This window comes from Pocillopora verrucosa, chromosome 14, assembly GCF_036669915.1.
Source record: "Pocillopora verrucosa isolate sample1 chromosome 14, ASM3666991v2, whole genome shotgun sequence".
NCBI lineage: Eukaryota > Metazoa > Cnidaria > Anthozoa > Scleractinia > Pocilloporidae > Pocillopora > Pocillopora verrucosa.
This window is the reverse complement of record NC_089325.1, coordinates 15,268,882-15,292,233: the sequence shown is the minus strand read 5'-3', so window position 1 is coordinate 15,292,233 and position 23,352 is coordinate 15,268,882. Positions and strand designations below refer to the sequence as shown.

General features: G+C 39.9%; 2 protein-coding genes across 2 annotated transcripts; one reads left to right on the top strand and one right to left on the bottom strand.

The window, feature by feature from the left end:
• Positions 1-382: 382 nt before the first annotated feature.
• LOC131774734 (magnesium transporter NIPA2) lies at positions 383-5,868 on the bottom strand. The gene is made up of 6 exons (XM_059090810.2): positions 5,794-5,868; positions 5,554-5,724; positions 5,297-5,353; positions 4,320-4,410; positions 3,473-3,633; positions 383-2,597 (listed from the first exon to the last, which is right to left on the bottom strand). Exons 1-6 carry the CDS (start codon positions 5,843-5,845, stop codon positions 1,963-1,965), a joined length of 1,167 nt encoding a protein of 388 aa, XP_058946793.2. The 5' UTR covers positions 5,846-5,868; the 3' UTR covers positions 383-1,962.
• Positions 5,869-7,124: 1,256 nt separating this feature from the next.
• Positions 7,125-22,179, top strand: LOC131774732 (hephaestin-like protein). The gene is made up of 14 exons (XM_059090807.2): positions 7,125-7,503; positions 10,244-10,677; positions 11,366-11,671; positions 12,425-12,746; positions 14,132-14,318; positions 14,897-15,134; positions 15,578-15,748; positions 16,415-16,624; positions 17,290-17,533; positions 18,252-18,491; positions 18,668-18,893; positions 19,314-19,634; positions 20,580-20,736; positions 21,020-22,179. Exons 1-14 carry the CDS (start codon positions 7,325-7,327, stop codon positions 21,133-21,135), a joined length of 3,351 nt encoding a protein of 1,116 aa, XP_058946790.2. The 5' UTR covers positions 7,125-7,324; the 3' UTR covers positions 21,136-22,179.
• The last annotated feature ends 1,173 nt before the right edge of the window (positions 22,180-23,352 follow it).

Here is a 23,352-nt window from a genome sequence, read left to right as displayed (position 1 = left end):
GTTTGATTGAAAACTTCACATAGTATTAATAATAATGTTGTGGATCTGTGTAAAAACATTTCAACAGAAGGTTAATTTCTGGTAGAGTCCAGGCTGAACAAAGTTTCATGTTTTGGTGAAATAAACTTATAACTGTTACAGTATAATGAACCCGCAGGGACTGGTATAAATAAAACTTGAAAGAGCAAAAAACCAAATTTTGTAATAACATTAATGTAAAAGCCTGATCAACTTCAGTTGAGAATTGAGCCCAAAAAGAAAAAAATTGTCATTAAAATCATTATACAACAAACAAGATAAGTTTAGTTACCAGGTTAATGAACAACTTAACATTATTTATCAATGTTGTCAAAAGTACTAATTAACTCTTTGCTCACCTCACAATAAAGACCAGTGTAAATAGCATTTTAACTTGAAATTTTTATCTCTAATTATAACCTCAAAACTTTGTTTTCTTTTTATCTGCATCACAGCCAACCTTTGGTATTTCTTTTTCCTTTCCCTGGCAATATTTTTTTGATGCATTCTTCTCCAGCAATGATTTATAAGGTGAATAAAGTGTTATCCAGTGGAAGACACAGTGTGCTGGAGTCAGGGTTGAGAGGCCCGGTTTCAGACCAGGCTGGGTCATTGTGTTATCTTCATGGACAAAACACTGCACTTTTGTAGTGTCTCTCTCCCCCCCTAAGTATAATAAATGGGTACTCATGAATTGTCAGGAAAGCTTGATGAAATACTGAGAGGAAACATTGCAATGGATTGGTATCCTATTCAGGGGGAAATAGTAATACTCCTGACCACATCATGCTATGGACACAGGGATAAGCTCCAGCTGGATGGGCCACTTGCCCTTGAGTACAGACTTTACCTTTTGTCAACTATCTTTCAAAAAAATTGCTTGTTGGGGTGAGAGAGAGTTTCTGGGCAGGGAGAACTGGTTGAAATTAACCACCAAAAAGTACAGCACTGAAAAATTATGTGATTCAACAAATGAAATTTAAACAAAACATGTTTCATTGCTCCTATAAAACTACAAGTAGTACAAAACCTCAGTCACAGTGCTATACCTTTGGACAAACATTAAAATTTAAGGACATTTTCAGATTCTCTAGAGAATGTACAAATTCACCATATAAAAGATGGCAGTATTCACGAAAAAAAAAAAAAAATAGAGAACTTTCTCAAAAGCCATTTTGGCATTCACCAAAAACACATTCGGCTGGTTGAGCACTTATGCAATCTACAACTGGCACAAGTTTTCCTAGCCAGCCAACTACCATATTGCTTTGCACATACCTTCAAAAGAATGCTCAAAATGGCATTCCAGAGCAACTACCTTTCAAATATATTTTATGAGCAGCATGCCCAAGAACCCCTGGAAGAAGCCCCCAAATTGTCAACAATCTACTCCCAGCAGTTAGCCTTCTACTCCCTGACTTATTGAGAACCCTGTGACGCTACATAAATTTGGTATTGTTATGAAATAGAATTGCAGCCAGATTAAAAGCCTTGAATTGATATCTGATTATAACTTCTCTTTGAATTTCCTCTCATGGTAGTCGAGAGATTTTTGAGCAATATTGTAAACACAAACTGAGGCTGAAAGTTTTTCTGTATCCTTGTCAGCTGTCTGCATGATGATGTGAGAAGGGAGAAGTTATTTGTTAATCACTCAAAAGAGTTTAAGCTAGTGTTTGTCTATCTGAATATTGGTTTAGGTCAACTGAGTAAGTCAGTATAAGACAATCCTTAATGTAGAAATATTGTATAAATAAAATGAACGGTGGTTTTGTGCAAAACACTCATTCAAGTAACTGTCTATTTACACATTTACCACTTGGGTTTCAAAAGATGTGACTTATAAATTGATGACGCTAATCAAGAAAACACTCACCCTTTTAGCTACCTTAACAATTTTACATTATCATTATTATAAAATTAAATATCATTGACTCAAAAATGTCATAAATGATTTATACTATTGGCAAACACAGTTTCCTCTTCATCATCAGTGATACTGGTGTCATTGTGTATAAGGATTGCTTGTGATTCTTCATTAGGTTGTTTGCTTAAAAATTTCACTTTAGGAATGCCGTTTGCTTGGGAGTTTAACTTCAGAATGTCTTTTAAAGTGAAGTGGACATTTTTGAATGCAAGTAATAGAAACACTCCACACACAATTGTCAGGAATCCACAAATTGCACCTATTGTGTTCTTTATGCCCATTACTTCCCACTCCCGGAACAAAATGGCTGAAGCAATGATCGTTAATGTTGTAAACATGACGTAATATACAGGTGTAACCATTGATGTGTCGAATATGTCAAGAGCCTTGTTTAAGTAGTTCATCTGTGTCAAGACACAGGCTAACACAGCAAATAACAATACCCACGCGACTGGATTTGTTAGCTGACTGTCTCCACGTAATGTCTGCTTGATAACGATACCAAGACCTTTGCATCCCATAACTGACAATGATCCAATTAGGGAACAGATTGCAATATACACCATAACATTTGCTTTGCCATATCGAGGTCCATAATAGAATATCAGCACAAGTGCAAAGACAATAACTATGAATCCATAACTGATAAATCCTGAAGGAGACAAATAAATACTGCTCAATAAATTATTTCAGATATTTAAAATTAGGAGAATCTTTAATTAACTCTCTTACTCCCATAAGTGATGAACATGTAACTTCTCCCTGTAATTTCCAAACATTTTCCAGCAAAACAAGTGATAAGAATATTCAAACCTATTAGGTAGAAGTTGTCATCGTGATTGAACACCAAACTCTTGTAACCAGTTTACAGGGAAATGTATAGCAGCCAGAAGGGAGAATTAACATCTAGATCTTGAGATTTAAAGGGTTAAAACCACTGTCTATGATGAAATGGTTGGTGGATGCTGCAGGTATCCTAGGCTTCTGCTATATTGAGCCAACCAAGCAGGCACTTCTCTGCAACCCAGCCATGAACTCCCACCCATTCAACTTACACAAAGTTAGTAAGAAACATTGATTGATTAAGCAATGATGACAAAATTTTCCAAGCTGAAATTATAACAAATGATAGGTAGTGGTTTCTACTCAAGCAAAGTGGCCTGCTCAGCCAGAGGTTATCCTGCTTCCTTAGCATGAAGCAACTAGGAGCATCACTACTCCCCTTTACAAGGGATACTAGCCCATTGCTAGATTACCCCCTTGCATTTTATCAGGCTACCCTGACAATTTGTTGTGAGTAATTTCTACTCCTGAGTAAGGAGGGTAGAGTGAGAGTTAAGTGTTTTGCCCAAGAAACACCACACAGACCCAACCCAACCAGGTCTTGACCCAGACTTCTAAGCCCAGAGTTTAGAGCACTAATCATTTGGCCACCATGTCTCCCATTGTGGCAGACAGTTAAAAAAATTTATTCTGAGATCTTAGGGTGAAAGGATTAACATTTGTCATAAAAAAAAAAATAAACACCTGGTGATGTAAGTTTTGGTTCCAAAGTATCCATACTCTTTACTTCCTCTTCCTGTGGTGCATGAATGACTAGTACAATGGATCCAATGATTGACAGGAAACAGCCAATTTTAACATGAAGATTTTGTTTCTCCTTCAGAAAATAAGAAGCTAGCATTGCACTGCAAGAAAGAACACTCTGCTTAGGGTTTGGGTCAGTAAAACTCAGAGAACCATGAACACCAAACAAACAAATGGACAGTTGCTACTGTTGATTGTGCTAAGACCAGTAACATGATTGTGAAATAAGAACAAGTGAACACACTTCAGAACAACAAGCTCATTAACTTTTTTTCCTTGACACAATCAGATTCTAGAAAATTGCAAAAACACAAGTACTGTATCTCTGTTTTGATTGACACTGATAACTTTATCAGAATCTCCTTCTTTTAAAAATCAACTTTCAACCAAGAGATTTAAGCAAACTGTCTGGAAGAACAGGAGATCAGTTCTTGACTTGATAAACTCAGAGAAAAGCCAGGAGATTTAGTACACAAACCAGAAGATTTGTCCTTAATCCTTTGTACCCTGACATCAGTATGTACATTCTCCATACTATTCTCTACACTTCTCTTACGATGTTGACATGAAGAATTTGTTTTATAATCAAGAGCTTCTTCAGTTGGTGATTATTTCCTTCATTCCCATGACCTTGTCGTGTGATTTAGGGGTGATGTTGTGAGGAGAAATTTGATGCTAGTCATTCTTTGGGATCAAAGGGTTACTTTGGGATATTCCTAGACAGTTTACCCACAGATGATATGAGATAATAAGCAGAAATTGGCCTTCACTATCAATGTGAACCTACCTCACTAACACACTAAGAGATCCCAATGGAGTGACAAGAATTGCTGGGGCAAAGGCATATGCTGTGAAGTTGGCAATTTCACCAACAACCACTGAAAAAAAAAATGCTGTGTTTATTCTAAGAAAAGAAAAAAAGCCACATGTTTTGACTAAGTCTTCTTTCTACTATAATTCCTCTTGCACATCCTGCTGAATTGGCATGCGGCTAGATAATCTAAGCTCTGATTGACTGAAATGTAAACAGCACTCTTCTAAAATGGCTGTTGTAAAACTTTATCAGAGTGTTCACAATGGTCAGTATATGTGTATCAGAAAAAGCCAAATGAGAACTCAACGTGGAAACAATGAAATGAATGAAGAGAGGCCTATTATATTATTTTATGATCTGGTCCAGATTGGCCTTTGTTTTTCCAAGTTTTTCTAGACCACAGGCAAAGTCAAACAAGGGAAATCCTGGATGACTTTGGAAACATAAAGAAAAGTTACTCTACATATTAGCTGTGGTTAATTGTAAGCACAACTCTACAGATAAGGAAATTAACGCTTACTCGACAATTATTGAAGTTCATGATTACTACAACTGATGATGTTGAAATTTTACATTAACTCAGGTATATACAATTTCAAGTGTCTAAGGACTCAGTGAAATTGGTAAAAATACGATTACCAATTTAGCTTAAAATTGAGTGACACCTTCCAGTTATTAACCGAAACTGTTGTTAGTATATTTCTCGCATAACAGTTTTAAATAGACGCAAAACATGTCTCTAAATAATATAAAGAGAGAACTATCCGAACAATATATGCCAAGTGACAAGTAGAGAGTCGAAAAGATTATTACTGCCGTTCCTTCGGAGACGGAAAAACAAAACATCTGCCACTCTATTCTTTATGATATTTGCGCTGTGCTGAAGAGGGAAGAATGGTGTCAATTCATGCAGTACACTAGTTCATTTAAAATAAAAAATTCCTTCTCACTTGTAATCAATCCTGACCACCACAACCATTCCTTTAGATAAGCGTAGCCGCCCTGACCTTAAACACAGAAACAAAATAACAGATACATTAATTCAAATTCATAACATTTCAGCTCATCCGCTAATATCGATGGTAAGCTTCATGATCACGCTTCTTGTACTTAAAAATTCATGTGTATGTCCTGCAAATCGAAAGCATTCATTACGTGTAGCACACCGCAAACTGATGAAGCGACGCATACCTCAATGAATCCTCACCTGCTCTCGTCCCTGAGCTATCTTGCACTTTAAGCAGGCCTTTCTTCTTGATGATAAAACTGGTCCCGATGAAAACGCTAGAACTGATCGCTAATCCGAGGCCAGTATAAAAATCTCTGTTATCCTCATCAGTGTGGTCGGTAGTAGCCATTGCGTGTAACGTCGAAAGTACTAAAAAAATAACAAAGATAATAACATCTCACATTTAAGAAGGAAAGAGTAATCTAAAGGAAATCTCACCAGTTTCAGTGGTAGAAGTGACGGTCGAGTTCGTCGTTGATGACAGCGCCATATTTTTGGTATATCGGAAGTCATATGGAGGGCACAATTTAGACACCGGACACTAGGATCCGGGACTACTCTGCCTTATTTGTACGCTGTACGCTTTCACTGCAAAGAACCGCTTCAGAAAGGCAACAAAAGCGGGACTGGGAAAGGAGAAGGAATTTTCAAGTACGCATATCTTTTCAATGGCAGATAGAAACCAAACGAATTGATCCATTCTTCGAAAAGCTTTGTTTTGTTCATAGTTTGGCAATGGGGGGTGGCTTACTTCCAAATTTCATGACGAAATTTTGAAGTGTTGTCAATTTGCGAGCTAGGCGGACGGACAACCTAGTTGTCGCCGAATCAGAAAAGTGTAAGGGAGGGTTATCCACATCATGTTCCATGTTTCACAATGTTGTACTAATTCTTTATGTTTAGAAAATTTCATAATCATGCTGCGATGATCGAATATGATTAATATAAAAATAGATTAAATAAATAGAGGAATAGACAAAGGTAGACGAGTTTTAAAACGTTTATTACGAGCGTCAATCGAAACAGGCAATATGCAGTGCAGTATTTTTTTATATATATTTTTGCACTATTATTCGATATAACGCTTGACTTTTTGCCCCACCATTATTCTCAAAATTATGCCGACATAATGGGGACAACACCAGTATGATGGGATAGGATCAAGGCGCACGCGAGAAGACACGCGCGACTTCTCGCTATTACTGGTACTTATTGCGGGAGGTGGGTCGGAGACCTCTTTATGCATCAGTGCGCGGCCTTTAGCACGCATATTCTGGTCCTGTTTAGCGGGGTGAAAAGTGTATCACATGACAAGGTGATCCATTAGTTCACCAGAAACCACAATAGTTTTTTTGGTTTCGCTGATGGTTGTGCTGGTGGTAAGAACAGCTACTTTGACAACGAGAAGCTTGGTTTCTTAATAAAAAAAATTAAACAAATAAAATAAAACCATGTCACATTCATTTTGAATCGAACTCATATTTCAAAGCTACAATTTTCCGCAGACAACCTCAGAACCTCAAATTTAAATAAACTAATGCCCGTATTTTTCTTGAGCGGTGTTAGCTATGCGGGTATTTCTTTGTTTGGTGTTTAAAACAATCTGACCAAGCGAAGAAATTACTCAAGCGTCAATAAAACACATTATTCAAAAGAAATCACTGTTAAAGTGAAAAGGCTACTAAATGTAAGAATTGAAGAGATTGACAGCTAAACCCACTGTTTGTATTTCCGGGGTTGGGCTACATCAGATGTCGTTTGTCATGTCTCGTTTGATTTTCCACCAAACAACAGCACGCTGGGAAACTTGATCACAGAATTTACGAGTTAAACCGGATTGCCAGTTCTCTTCAGACGCCAGACTGAGTCTCTCTTCGTTGAGGTCAATTCGATCAGATTGAACGACTTTTCAGCGGCAAGTCACTCGGAACTAACATATTTTGAGTAACGTAGACGAAGTCGACGAGCTATGAAGTTAGCGAAGTCAAATACAGCGTTCATCTGGTTGGTATTTTGTGCAGTTTCTCTACACATGAACCTCGTTTCGTCCATGATCAGGAAACACTACATCGCAGCAGTTGAAAGAAGGTGGAACTATGCTCCGAGTGGCTACAATAACGTGAAAGGGTTGAAGCTTGACGAAGATAGGTGATTACGGTATTTTCTTTAATTTTACGTGAACGCACGCGGTTAGATTCCGAGAGCAGTAACATGCAAGCTTCCGCCTCATATCATGATCATGATCAGGCTATTACTAATGTTGTAAGATATTTTCCTGAGAAGCGATTTATAACACCGCTCGCGGTGCAATAATTCCCTTCCCTGAAATTTCTCATCCATGACACATTTCACGTTCAATTGACGTGGGAAATGATAATTACACGTGGTATTCGCCGTGTTATTCGAGTTCAAAGTTGCGATTTTTCGTACACCTTCGATCATTTCATTCCCTGTAGCTCAATACCATACACAAGGAGACCTTCAATTTCTTTTATATGCAAATCTACGGTGAAAAAAATTGCGTGACGATGATATCGCATAACAAATCGAACTCCTCTTATAATTTAAGATTTCGATAGAGAGCTGTAAATGTGATTTTACAACTCAGTAATAGCGTAAAATTACAAGGTGTCGTCTTTGATTAGATTTCTCCTGATTGTGCAAAATCTTAGCATAACACTAGCATGACACTTCTCCAAGCAACATTTTTCCTTCCGTTCAACATGCAACCCCGTGCCCCTTCAAGGAAAAATTTTTATTCGAATGAAGCGTTCGACGGATCGTGACGGAATCAGTTGGGGGGGGAATCTCTTTAATGCTTCGGGTCATTTTAGTCCTTCCAGCTCCAAGCAATCTTTGGTGAGACCTTTTCCTTGCAAGTCGAGTGAAGTGCGCACGGCTAGAAGTGCTTTGAGCCTCTCAAACGAAGGCTTAAACGCACCCAGTTGCTTCCGGTTAAAAGGGAATATAAACCGTTTACATTGCAGAGGATATAGAGATCATGTGTAGTGTCACGTGACTTTTGTTGTAAACAAACCGCGAAAATTTGGACATTGAGTCAACCACCCTCTACCCTTGTACGAACTTCGGCTTCGGCATTTTGTTGTTAATAATTTCCAATGTCGTGAAGAAATTTCCATGCTCAAAATTGACTTCTTTTTTTGTATCATATGTTTGATTATTTATCAAGCGAGTTGATATTTCGCTACCGCTATAGTAGATGCGAAGACTATAGCAAGAAGCGTTCCAGCATGGAATAATCATACTAGTTCTGCGTGCGTACGGTGATGTATCTGATAGGGTATTTTCAGGAAGTTAAGCGCCAAGATTGTCAAATAAAACCACGTCTGATGGGAAATTAGTGCCCACAAATCGCTGTTGAACGTCAGCAAGCCTTGATTCCCAAAGTTAAAACAGTTTTCAACGCCATGACCGCATACGATTTCGGTCTCAAAGTGCACTAACACGATGGCTACAACAAAGAGTGGCGCTCCTAGTACTTGCAAAACGATTCCCGATATCCCAATCTTGTGTAAGAAACGCAAACGGCAATTCGTTCGGGTTTTCCATTTTCGTGGAGAAGTTAGACGAAAGGAGAGAAGGCAAAGGTGAAAAAGGTCATGTGATGGAGGTGACGCGTTCGTGTGCACGGAGGACAGCTGCGTGTCTACCAGGATAAACAAGAATAAACCCGAGATCTTCAGTTGGTATTCCTTTACCACGTCTGTTTTGCCTTTCTCTGAAGGCTGCCCCTGAGCTACATATACATGAACACCCTATGGGTGATTTAGTTTGGAATTCAAACTTTTTGGCTACCTGCTTAGTACTAAGGTGATAATTTCTCGAACCTTCCATTTTCTTCCCCAGATCCATTCGTTTTCTCATACGATTATTTTTGGTGTCTGGTACACGTTCAAATATGTTCGCCGGCTAATGCGGGGCGCAGTTGATTGCTCAACTCGTTCCTTTTGCATCCCGAAAGAAGCATAGAATGCGTTCTCTCAGCATCGATCGCGATTGTTATAATTGCAATTGCATATGAACGGTAGCTGTGTTCAGTAGGATTTGGACATTTTTAACCATTAACAGATCTTTCCTCAAGAAAATTAAAATGGAACAGCTATATAAAGCTTCTGTTCCGCTCAGTGAATCGAACAGACATTATTCTTTCATGCTTTCTTCGTCTGATCTCGATCTTCTCTATTTTACTATTCATCCAAACACTAGTGGGGTTGAGAGAATTTGAGGCAACTGTAGGTGCCCAAGTTAGCATGTCTATCGAGAATTGTCCCCTCACCCCTTCCCTCCCCGAGGATTTTGAAGAAGCTAAGGGACCGGGGTAGGGGGTGGGTCCGAGTATTTTGGTTGAGCCGCAATAAATTTGATGGAATCTCTTATAAGGCTCTGTGATATTCCTATGATCCCGACTTATTTGTACTCAATTTTGTCTTGTCCGCATTCTGTATTCAATTGGCGACGACTGATCCCCCCTCAATTCCCCCCTGAAAACCATGTGATCCCCGCAAAATCCTCCGTTCCCCCCCGCCCCTTGGCTTGTCACACATGAACCTACAATCAGCGACAAAGTTGTTGACACATTGACCTTTTCAACACCCGACTACTTCAATTTCATCTCTTTTGCCCTTTTTGAATAAACCTATGCGCCCCGTCACGCAGAGGGGGGGGGGGTCTTTTCAATGATAAAGATAGTGTTAGAAACAGGAGTGTCATTCAACTCATAAAATGAACTCTTAAACATGATGTATAAATTAATTTTGATGCTTATTGTAATAACGGCCTACCTTACCATAAAGAATCTCTGTGGTAGAGGATATTATAGTTTTGCCAGAAAAGCAAACTCCATTGTGTTTTTTTTTTCACTATGAAGTGATGCCGCCGTGTTCACCACAAGAGGTGCTCACACAATAGGGAGCGTTTACAACAAGGTACTCTATCGTGAATACACAGATGGTACCTACAACACGGAGATGGACCACCCACAATACCTCGGCTTTCTAGGGCCCATATTGAAGGGCGAGGAAGGAGACACGATTGAGATCCACTTCAAGAATAACGCTAGTAGGAAGTTTTCGATGCATCCACACGGGGTCTTCTACAGGAAGGACTCTGAAGGTGCTTTATACGAAGACAAGACCACTGGGAGCGACAAGAACGATGATCACGTGCCTCCTGGCGGAAGTCACATATACAGTTGGAAGCTAACGAATGCTCACGCGCCAACAGACAGCGACGATGACTGTCTCACGTGGATCTATCATTCGCATGTGTTGCCTCACAAGGACATTAACACTGGGCTGCTAGGTAATCTTATGTGATAAATAGCTCAATGTACAATGTATGGCTAAGCAGCTAGGTCGAAGAGTGTTAGAAACAATCAATAAGACATTTTCAAGGAAATATCTCCTTCTTTTTGTCTGGCCTTAAAGCTCTAGCGAGAGAAACAACCAAACAATTCCAGCAAATAAACAAAATTGTTTGCGGAAAGGACTGTAGGAGATATAGAACTGACTTATTGAAGATTATGTTCTAGTCTTTTACCATTTTTGACGGTGAGTCAGATGACGATGTCTTCTCGTTCATTAACTTTGTGGATCAATGTCAGTATCTTAGCAACTGCGCAACTACCCCTCCCCTAACCTAACAACATTCAACTTTTAACAAGCTAAGGTTCATGTTGGGTAGCTGCGCAATTGCCTAAGTACTAGCATTGATTCAACTTTGTCAATTCATGTCGTTGTCTGTCTTTAGTACGCGTTGCATGCCTCTCTATGCGATGACCGTATTTTTCCTTTAAATTTTGTTTGATTACTCATTTGTTAGTTTATTCACCTATCGATATTTCCGCTTTAGTGATCTCGCCCCGTCAAATTGAAAAGACGTGGGTTGATTGTGGATAGCAGGTACAAAACTGTCGCGATTTTGTTCTGGGCTGGCCTTCGCTTCATGAATCTTGCGCTAAAGCGTGGGATTGTTACTTTAATTATTTCAGGAATCATGTTGACTTGTAAGAAGGGAGCTTTATCTGACGATGGACCCAAAGGAGTAGACAAGGAGTTCGTTGGTCTTTTCACGGTGCTGGATGAAAATGAAAGTTGGCTTCTTCAGAAGAACATCGACGAGTTTTGTAATGAATCTTCGGGAGTGAAAACAGAGGACGAAGATTTTCAAGAGAGTAACAAGATGCATGCCATTAACGGTTACTTCTACGGAAATCTGCCCGGCCTGGAGATTTGTCTGGGAGATTCTGTCAAATGGCACTTGGCTGGTATTGGAAATGAAGTGGACATTCACACTGGTGAGTTTGTCAAGAAGCTTAAGTAAAAGGGTTCGAACCTTGTCTACACTCGAGTAATGTTTATGTTAAGACGTCGAAAGAATTTTGCTGGCCCCCTCCACTTGATGGTTCGCCTACTAAACAGCGTTCTCTTTCGAGCCCTCGTGGGACTTTTTGTTACTTCTTTGGCAAAAAAACTCGCTTTTTATCGCTTTTCTCAAATCAGGAGTATGATGAAATCGGTATTTACAAGATGGGGAACCTGACGAATTACGTGAGTGGGGGAGGGGAGTCACCAGGGTTTTCAGTAACTTTTTCCATAAACGGCTGTCGATTGTGTAAGTGGGGATGGAGGGTGTGCCCGGAAAAGGAGAGGGGTCGGGGAACATGCTCATTCACAAACAAATTGAAATCTAAAAGCACTGAAGTGTTATTTCCAGCGTTCTGGGCTCCTGCTCGCTCGCAGGCTTAAGAGACGACGAGGTCTTATGGAAGGGAGGGAGTTTAGACCGCCAGTAACCGGCTCCAATTGAAACCCTTGGGGAACCTGTGATAGACTAGTATTCTTAGACTTCTTAGTCGCTCCAAACTACAGAAACCGCTGGAAGCTTTGGTCGCATCAATGGACTGATACGACAATAAGGTTTCACCATATTAAGTGTCAACTGACACCAAAACCCGGCTAGGACTGGGACCCACACTTTTTGGGTATAGAGCCTCTCCTGCTTGTCCCTGGCTCTTGTTTAATGTTTATTATTTTTTTCACAAATGCAGCTTACTTTCACGGACAGTCGTTCATTATCGATGGTCATCGCAAAGATGTAGCTTCTCTTCTTCCAGCAACTTTCGTGACGGCAACTATGAAGGCACTGAATCCCGGAACGTGGATGTTGAATTGCCTCGTCAACGATCATTATAACGCTGGTATGTATGCTTTGTACAACGTCACGAAGTGTGCTGGTAAGAGTGATTACGTGCCAACGGTGCGTGGCGGGAAAACGAGGAGGTACTACATCGCAGCAAACGAGGTACCGTGGAATTATGGGCCAACTGGGATGAACAACATGGATGGCCAGAGTTTGACTAAGCCCGATAGGTAAACTGCCTATATGTAGAAAATCTCTTCCCTTTTCAAATTTCAAGTAACAAATTTTCTCTTCTTCTCCCCCTTTTGTATTCTTTTTGTATTCACGCGCGGCGCGCGTGAATTCACAAATTAGCCAATCACGTCAAAGAACTCTAACCTTGACATTGGGAAACCGACGTCGACATTTTTCGCGTACTTTTAGCTTGTTTTCGCGGAGTTCTAGTAATTTTTTTTTTTGAGCTTTCGTTCGCGTAAATCTGTTACTCCTTTATTTGGAATTTTAAGAAGTTTCGGAGTTTTTATTTTAGCAAAACGTGATGGTTTATTTAACAAGTTTAATACATATTTTCTATGGAGTTTGGACTCTAGCCTCTTTTTTCGTAACTGGATTTTTTACACTATATAAAGGCAGAGATTTTATTACCTTTAAACCAACAAAGGGACTAGATTTTAGTTTATTGGGATACGTGAATAGGATTTTTCGATTGAATGGCGTTTGACGTAAAACAGAGAAAATACCGTGGCTAATTAGAACAAAGGTAAAATATCATAAGAAGCCAATGAGAGCTTAGGGCAGAAACAAGCGCGGGAAGGGCGAGTGACCAAATCGTAATTGGTTTTCGTGTTGCACCTGATTGGTCGAGCTTGAGGGAGGCGCGAGTTTTCTGAACCAATCAAAAAGTAAGAGTAATTGACAGAGTGGGAGCGGACTAAAGCAAAACCATTTCATTTCCGGATTACTTTCGACACTCGATTAGTAATTGGTCTTTTAAGAGATATCCTCATATGAATGTTATCTCCGAAGGTTCTCCACACCTTGATTAAATATATACATACACGTACGATAGAATATTTACTTGAAACTATGGCATTCAAATGAAAGTACATCATAGAACTGTTTCGTACTGAAATATGAACGTTGTTCCAAGAAATGCATTCATACATCTAGGATGGCGTACATACTTACTTGAAACTGTGGCATACAAATAAAAATATATCATAGAACTGTTTCGCACTGGAATATGAACGTTGTTCCAAGAAATGCATACATTCATCTACGATAGCATATGTACTTACTTGAAACTGTTGCATACAAATGAAATTATACCATAGAACTGTTTAGCACTGAAACATGTAGGTTGTTCAAAGGAGTTGGCTACAATAGTTCTACTGTTTTATATGTAAGCTGAGAAAAAGTTTTCTCTCTCTTCCGAGTTTGTCTTTATTAAGAATGTACTTTTTGTTTACACTCAACTGTAGCTTCCAGTCTTCTCCTAATATTTATCCCCTTTCATTTAATTATTTCCTTATGTAAAGCTGTTTTTTCCAGCAACTGTGTGACCCACTACGACCACTGTTGATAGTAACGCATATCATTTTCGTTCTTTTGTCAGCGGCTCAGCTGTGTTCTTTGCTCAAGGTGTTGACAGAATCGGTGGAACGTACACTAAGGCGTCCTATGAGGAGTATACCGACAGTACTTTTTCCGTGAAGAAGGAAAAACCGAAACATCTCGGGTTTCTTGGGCCTGTGATCCGGGCAGAAGTTGGTGATGTGATCGAGGTCGTGTTTAAGAACAATGTAAGAAAGCTGGGATGTGATTTCTTTCTAAAGCCTTTCTTGACTTTTGTGGCGAAACTAACAACTTTCAGGGAACTAAACGCTTTTCGCTTTTAAACCAAAACCATGCCAATTTGAAATGAGGGTGCAAGAGATCAAGTTACAATTGGATTAAGTTCAAGTCGAAGTTGGATTGGTGGAGAGAATGGCGCAGGTTTTGTTGATTGAATAATCACAGAGCCCAATGAAGGAAAGGCTCAATTGCATAGTGCTTCAAGTAGGGTAAATCCCATCCTTCCCCCACCCGAAAAAAAACCCCTACCTCAAGTCACAGGATAAACGTTACATAGGAAAAATGTGATCTCGAGTAGTGTTCGCGAACGAAGACGTCTTGCAATGTGTTCGTGGGCCATTACCCCCCAGCTTTCTCTCGACCCTCGTCTGCGCGAATCATCTGTGGGTTGAGGAAAAATTTCTCTATGATGGAATAAAACCCTGAGTCTTCCCAAGTTTTTTTGTCCCGCATTGAGAGAAAAAAGAATTGTAATGTTTACCTACCTTTCGCCATTGTTTCTTAGTTAGTTTTGCTCTTTGGATAGGCAAATCACAACTACAGTATTCAGCCGCATGGAGTTTTCTTCAACAAGTCAAATGAGGGAGCCTTGTACCAAGATAGAACATCCGGGGCTCAAAAGGCGGACGATATTGTGCGACCAGGTCAGAAGTATACTTACCGGTGGACTGTGCCCAAGGAAGTGGGTCCAAGTATGAGTGACTCTCAGTGCATCACGTGGTTGTACTATTCCAGTGTGGATCCAGTTAAAGACACTTATTCTGGTGAGTGTGTATTGAGTACCCTGGAACTTAGGTAAACTGAAAATGAACGTCAACTGTGTTTTAGAAATTTTGAAGACGAACGTGTCTACAAATGAGTCAATGAATAAAGGGGGTAAGTTTCTAAATATAATGTGGTGCTGCGTCGGTGGGAGAGTATAACAGGGTAATTAAGTATTGTCAACTGAGTTGATAGCGTAAATTGGCCACCGTAAAGAGTTTTAAAGCTGATGTTTCGGGCGTTAGCCCTTAGTCAGAGCGATAGACGAAGGGCTAACCTCGAAACGTCAGCTTTTAAACTCTTTACGGTGGCCAATTTACGTTATCAACCCAGTTGATAATACTTAATGATAAATTGTTTAATTTTCAGGGATCACTTGGAATTAGACTCTTTAAAACATTTTTGATTTGTTAGTAAATATTGATTTGTTGTTGTTGCTTTCAAGGTCTTTTTGGTCCACTGCTGACTTGTAAAAACGGATCATTGAAGGACGACAACACACAAAAGAACATCGACCATGAATTCGTGCTGCTGTTTACTGTAACTGACGAAAGCGCCTCTTGGTATCATGAGGAGAACAAGAAGAGAGCGAATGATCCTAGCAAAATTAACGATGGTACGGAGAATATTATAGTCGGAGGATCACCGAGAATCGTCAGTGATCGTCAGAGCTCGTTACTGATCGACTTTGATCGTCAATGACGTCAGTTATCTTCCAATATCGACCTTGATTGACAGCGATGATCAATCGCTAGTTGTGGTCGCTTTTAATCTTTAGTTATTCGCCGAGATCGTCAGTAATTGACTGAGATCCTCATCGATATCAGTGGTCTTAGGGTTGATTGCTTCGGACATAAGTGATTCTTTTTATTTTCTTTTGCTTTCTTTCTTTTCGCAATGTTTGTTTAGACTTCCTATTCCGTGAACATAATGGCAGCGTAAAATTCTATAACATAGTTCAAGTTATAATATTTTCGATCTGTCCCAAAGTCTGCGTCTCTCAGACTGGAAAGGCTTCCCGGGCCATTATGTAGAACACGCACCAACAATAAAACAAACACTACAGGGAGATCTAGACAAACAAGCAGACGGAATCACAGATAGACAGAAAAATAGGCGGGCAGTCAAAAAGGGAGGAAAAAACCAGCAGTAGACTAGCAGTGAGGCAGATAAGTAGACGGACATGAATTCATGCAGCTTTTCTGCCCGAATTTGATAGCTTTTAAATGTGGCTCGTCGGAATTCCTCATCTCAAATTATATATTCTGCTTGGCTCTTGCAGAGGATGAAGATTACCTTGAAAGCAACCTGATGCATGGTATCAATGGATATCTATACGCTAACCTTCCTGATCTAGAAGTCTGTCTTGGGGACAAAGTGTCTTGGCACTTGATCGGCCTCGGAAATGAAGTAGACATGCACACAGCTTACTTTTACGGAAATACTTTTTCTGAAAACGGTCAGATGAAGGATACAGTCAGCCTCCTGCCAGGTAATGAAGCAGAGAGAAAGAAGGAAAGCGATGCCCGTCTGCTTTCTTTTAGTTTAATTTTCTGCAGTGGGCACGGAAAACGATGAAACCAAACTGTGATAAATCGGTGTTTACTTGTGAAGTTGGTTTCTATCTGCAATTTAGGTGCCTTCTATATGTTTGGTTTTAACCTTGCCACACCTCGACGTGAGCAGATTTCTTTGTTATACCCACCCACCCCCCGCGGAGTATCGGTTAGTTTTTGCCCCCAGCAAAATATCTGTGGGGCGAAGAATGGAACTGAGGTGAGAGGTCGTAAGAGGTCTTCACCAATCTCCTCTCGTTTATGCACTAGTCGACGTACTTGCTTTAGTTTTCCTTTACTGTCTTTTTTTCTTTACTAATCCTCGCTGAACGAATTTCTTTTACTGTGCGGAGAATTTTGGAAACAATCAACAACAGTCAGAATGAAATAAATTAAAAAAAGAATCGATTTCCGCCAATTGTAAAATACTTTTCTCCGCATAAACGCAACTAATCGAGGCGGTGGAAGGATGAGAGAAAGTTACCAAACCTTTTTTTAACTTAGTAGATCGGATTTTATGTTTAAATGGGAAACGATATTCACAAATTTGAAAGGGTTCGCGACCGGGAGTATGGTGCAAGTTTTTTTGTTCTTTTTCAAGGGGTGTTTTCTACACTACAAATGACTCCTGATAACCCAGGAGAATGGGCGATAGTTTGTAGGACCAACGACCACTATTCAGCTGGCATGCAGGCGAAATATAAGGTGAAACCTTGCGGTAAAGTGCCCACCACAAAGCCTCCTGGGACTGTTCGACGTTACTATGTGGCAGCAGTTGAGGAGGAGTGGGACTACGCGCCTACTGGAAGAGACGTGTTGGAAGGGAAACCGCTGAAAGATAGCGAGTTAGTATACGCTGTCATGTAGTGCACTGTACAGTGTTACCTGTTGCGCTTGTCACGCAACACAGTAATCATTAAACCCTCCTCTCTAGGTCCCAGATGAGCGCAACCTCACGGATTCTATCCGCTTTTTCGTTGTGGCCTTTTTTGTCACTAATCTGATTTTTTACTCTCGACGCTAGAGATGGATCTATTCTCAACAAGGTCGAAATCACTTTAAAATACGACTGGGGGTCTTTCGCCAATTTCTATCCTGACTGCCCACTTTGATTTTATAGGTTAAGTTTAGAGGCACAGTTTTATTTTAGTTTGATAGCTTGTGCCTTATAGAGTATCTTTCTATCCCAAACACCGTTAAAAAGGTAAACAACTGATATTTGACCTCATGACGCGTATTTTATTATATCAGTTCAGTGTATATCTTGAAACTCCCAAAGCGATTAACATTCATCTTCTCCCCGCAAATTCAGTACATTCACCAGCAAAGTGGTGATGAAATTAGATACTTAAAACATCTAGCGAATGCCAATGGATTCATGTAACACCGCCCAATTTATCGCTGCTTTAATGAGGAAAAACTAAACGAATCTGTGGGGTTAGGAGGTTAAATACAAAGAGGAGATGGAACGTGAAAATAGGTGGTTTTTCTACATTTCAGTTTTATATAACTCCTATGAGCAGTGTTTTGTATGGCCATATGTTTTTCTCCCGTTGTCCACAGAGAGGCTGCTACATTCACTGTCAATAGCGCCGATCGAATTGGCCGTAAGTACAAGAAAGTTTTATACCGCGAATACACCAGTGCCCAGTTTACCCGACAGAAAACGAGGACCGAGGCTGAGAAGCACCTCGGGGTACTGGGTCCCATGTTACACGCCGAAGTTGGAGACACAATCGAGGTGACCTTTAAGAATATGGCCAGCAGAAAGTTCTCCATGCATCCACATGGACTGTATTACACGTAAGTCAAAACACTGGCTTGTGCTGAAGTTGTTGAGGGGAAGTAGTATTAGTACGCCGCATTTCAGTTCGAGAAGTCCCGGGTTCTAGCCTTGACCGGATTTTTTTCTTTAGGGTAACTGAGAAATCAGATGGCATGTAAATTTAATTTCTTTCATGAACCTTGGTTTCTCGCAGGAAAAAAAACGAGGGTTCAAATTATGACGATGAGACATCACCAGGTGACAAAATCGACAACGCAATTAATCCCGGCAAAATCTTCATCTACAAATGGCAAGTTCCTGAACGCGCGGGCCCTGGACCAAATGGTCCAACCTGTGTCACATGGGCTTATTACTCTGACGTCGATCCTATAAAGGACACAAACAGTGGATTGGTGGGACCGCTGGTCATATGCAAAAAGGTAAGTTTGGCCATTATTCTTCGCATAGAACTCTGTCAATCTTAAAAAAAATAGGGACGGAAAGGAGGGGGGGTGGTGGTGAGGGGTTAAAATGGTATGCAAATCTACAGAATCGCGCCAACTTTTGGCCCGACTAATCTATGTACATGCATTTTCGTTCAAATTTGTCCTTTAGTTATTTTGTATTCGCTGCTGATGTTTGGGCAAGTAGCGTGCAAACGGTACAACACTTCACAAACTGAACTACTGAGCTGTCGGGTCATTAAGACCTCGAAGGCCTCTCTTAGTTGACCATGTTTTCTTTCTCAAATAGGGGCGTATCATTCATATCTTTGCTAGTGTTTAGGTAACAAGGGGGAAATTCCACTCAGTTTTAACTTTGATCAAACGACTATTGTTTTTTTGGGAAAAAAAATTCAGGACACGTTAACAGCAACAAATTCCAGAAGCGATGTAGATCACGAGTTTGCGTTGTTGTTCACCGTCCTTGATGAAAACGAGAGTTGGTATTTGGACGAAAACATTGACACATATTGCAAGAATCCCGGAAACAAAGATCAGCTCAAAGATAACGAGGATTTCCAGGAGAGTAACAAGATGCACGGGGTGAATGGTTTTGTGTTTGCCAACGCGGACGGTTTTAAGATGTATCAGAATGAGAAAGTGGACTGGTACCTACTTGGTATGGGTAACGAGGTCGACATGCATACAGTCCATTTCCACGGTCAAACATTTTTACGTGTAAGTGACCATGAAATTTATACCAAAATAACTGATATATCCTGGCCTAAAGATAATAGTAGCCACCTATATTCTTGTTTAAATGTAGGTCTAAGCATGGTTTATAGAGCTGAATGGTTCTGGCAATTGCAAGCGAAAACCAAAATCACAACGGTGTTGAGGTTTATGTCGGTAGCCTCTAGACCCTTTTCGGTTTTTTTTCATTCATACAATTAGAAATTAGTTAATCAATTTGATGTTTCCATTTCTCAGCCATTTTAACATGATTGGAATGCTATCGAATATTTTGCGCGATCAATTCCAAAACACCTGACAAAGACAGCAAAGAATTCTGCTGGGTTCCATAACCGGTGCGCTTCACTAACTATAGCTCTAACAAGTTTTGACGTATAGGTTCTCTTGTTAAGTAAAATTTCTGTGCTGTTTCCTTCAACGGCTCTTGCTAGAAAAAAAATTGTAAAGTAGAGCTCATTCGCATTAGTGGGGAACTCAGATTTAGTCCTTCTTCTCTGACCCACACCAGAGTTTTCGACTAAATCTGGTTACCAGATTTCTACCATCTTAAGACCTTTTACTACCACCTGTTGAGCAACCAGCACTCTTTTTTTATACCCACAATACTAGAAATTACATTCCCGAGGTTTCCGACTTTTCTTGGGGAGCACGCTTCCAAACCTCCATATAGGAAAGGGGCCTCACGGCACCTTTTCTGGGAACAGCCGCGTATTACACCACCTGCAGCCACTTATGGAAAACGTTACTGATAACCCTGCACTCACGTGACAGATGAAAAACGTGTTTGACTCATAAGCAAATTTAGCCTTTGAATAGTCTCCTTGTTCATCAATTGGCATGTAAATTTTTGGAAGAGGACACTTTTCTAAGGAAACTCTTCTTCTTACGAACATTTCTTCAAATTTTACCAATTCAAATATTTTTCAACAGAAACATGTAGGCTATCACCGCGAAGATGTTTACGATCTCTTTCCAGGAGTCTTTGCTACCGTGGAGATGATTCCTGATAGTGTAGGCGTCTGGTTGCTTCATTGTCACGTGAACGATCACATGGTCGGTGGAATGCAAACGCTTTATACTGTTTATGGTATGTCTCATCTCTTTTAGATTCTGTTGAAAGCCTCTGTTAGCCGCGCTTAACAACTTCTTGTTTAACAAAATTTAAGTCAGATTGAAACGTGAAGATATTTATTCCAGTTTGTTTGAAGTTTTGCATCTTCTGTCACGGAATCAGTACTTGACTGTGAAACGGTCATTCAAAAGTAAACTGACTTACACTTTTACACATTTACGCTTCACTTGCGTAAATTATATGTTAAATTGTGCTAAGGAAAAAATTATATGTTACATTAAAACATCCTGTTTGATAGACGAATCATTGAAACCAACAACTCCAAGCTCCATTGATCCAAGCGCTGGGGACCTGACCGCGGGAAGCAGTTTCCTCGTTTGTTTACTGTTGGCTGTGGTTGTCATGATGATCTAAAACGAGAAGGACGACGTCGAAAAGCAAGCGGATAGCCGCGCTATGTGGATCCGAGAGCAAGTAGTGATAACCCTAGAAAGTAGAAAGTAACGATTAAACAGAATTAGATGCGGTATCACTTGCAGCCTCGAAACAGAGGTGCCTTAGACTGTAACAAGACTTTTTTGAGTTTTGAAAAATGTGACCCTTTTTGAGCCGACAGCGGGAACTTTCGCTCAGAAAGAGGTAGCTAAATGTGTCTAGTTTTAAAAACTAACACAAGTCTGCTCAGGCACGATGAAACGAAGGTCCTTAAAAAAAGGGGTGAGTTCTAAATACCATTTATTCACCCAGACTTTGCCTAATTAAACTTCTAGGCTTTTTTATGTTGATCCCAGCCCCATTCTTTTGTTTTGTTTCTAATTTACAATCCCAGTATCGCTCAGAGAGAGGTAGCTAAATGTGTCTAGTTTTAAAAACTAACACAATTCCGCTCAGGCACGATGAAAGGAAGGTCCTTAAAAAAAGGGGTGAGTTCTAAATTCCATTTCCTCACCCATACTTTGCCTATATTAAACTTCTAGGCTTTTTTATGTCGATCCCAGCCCCATTCTTTTGTTTTGTTTCCAATTTCCAATCCCAGTAGCCCAAAGGTCATTCATAGACAACTCCTGTATTCCATCTTGCCTTGTCAGGTCTCCTTATTTCAAAATACGGCCTTTAAAATAGTCTTTGTGTTGCATGACTACCGTATGGAATTTAACATAAAAGTCTCTGGATTTAGTCCTCGTAGGTTGGCCAGTTTATTGATTCCCTGAGAAGGTCAGAAAAAAAGCAAAATAAGCTTTGTTACGAACGTCTTGAAGAGTCAGGAATGAAATTCAAAACTGGTTTTTAACTAGAATTAAAATTTTTAGCTCGTAAGCTTAAGGTAGATGAGGTTCCTTTCAGTATTTTTTCTATTTTTTTTTTCAGTAAAAAAAGGAACTTGCTTAAAACTTGTTACTCCATTAAAAATAGAGAAACAAATGCATAGACAAGTAATAAAAGAAAGAAGTAATTGCATGTGAGCATTATTTTTATTTCGTACATTGAACTTACTATAAGGGTCTCTTAGTTTGGGTTTACTATTCAGGTTGCAAACGCACACTCAAGCCCGGTCAGCAGAAATATGACAAGGTGTCACGGTTCGTCTTGGTAACTGGAATGAATTCTTGATATAGAAGGTAGACCTTACTGGAAGTCATTAAAGAGTGGCGGGTCACTGTTTCGAACTTCCGTGCGCCTTCATGTAATGACTCAAACCACTGCTCTTCTTTACGTATCAGCGGGCTGAAAATCTGAGAAGAACCGACAGATGGAGTATATAACACAGGCAAGGATTTACTTCGCGAAGATTCTTCGGAATTGCGCGTGTTTGCATACCTGAATGATTGGAGCTTGAACAAAATATCCTTGAAAAGGAAATGGGGGGGACTCCATGATGTGTACTATTTGCTACCTGAATTTATTAGAGTCCAGTTGTCGAACAACATCCTTCATTGGTGAACTTTGTAAGTTGAATTTCAACTTTAGTTCACGTGCCCGAAGATAAGCTGTCGAATGTCTTAAATCATAGGCAATGAACTCGTTTTTGTTCATTTGTAAGATTCTCGTGAAAGTTCTTGTGTTTATTTCCCGTCAAGAAATGTTCAATCTTCCAAGGTCAGTTTACTGCATGCTCACTCACCCTACTAGTTATATAGAAGCGTTTGCCTGAGCTAGCAGATTTGTAAACGAGGAAATGCAAATGAAGGTGAACCAGCCGTACATCGAAGTCGGCTTCGGTGGAAACGAGTAGAAACAGAAGCAGTAATAGTTGGTTCAGACACAAAGATCATAGAAAAACTGAAAGGGAGGTGAAGACTCAAAGATAGCTTTCGGTAAAGAGTAACAACAAGCGACGCAAGCTCTGTTTCCATTTTTTTTTTCAAGAAATTGGACGGGGCCTTAAAAAACAGACAAATTCGATCAATTGAAAACTAATTGATGTCCACTTGCATCCGTTCTTTGATCTCGTTATGTTTACAATGCGGACGAAATTGGCTAACGAAGAGGACAAGACAAGGACACGTGTTAGGAATATTGCGGAGGAGTACCATGGCCTCGTTAAGTTTTCTTCCCAAGTTTGTTCGACAAGACTTTTTCACTTTTGTTCATAGAACAACTTAACTAAACCTTGCCGGTGTAATTAAAGAT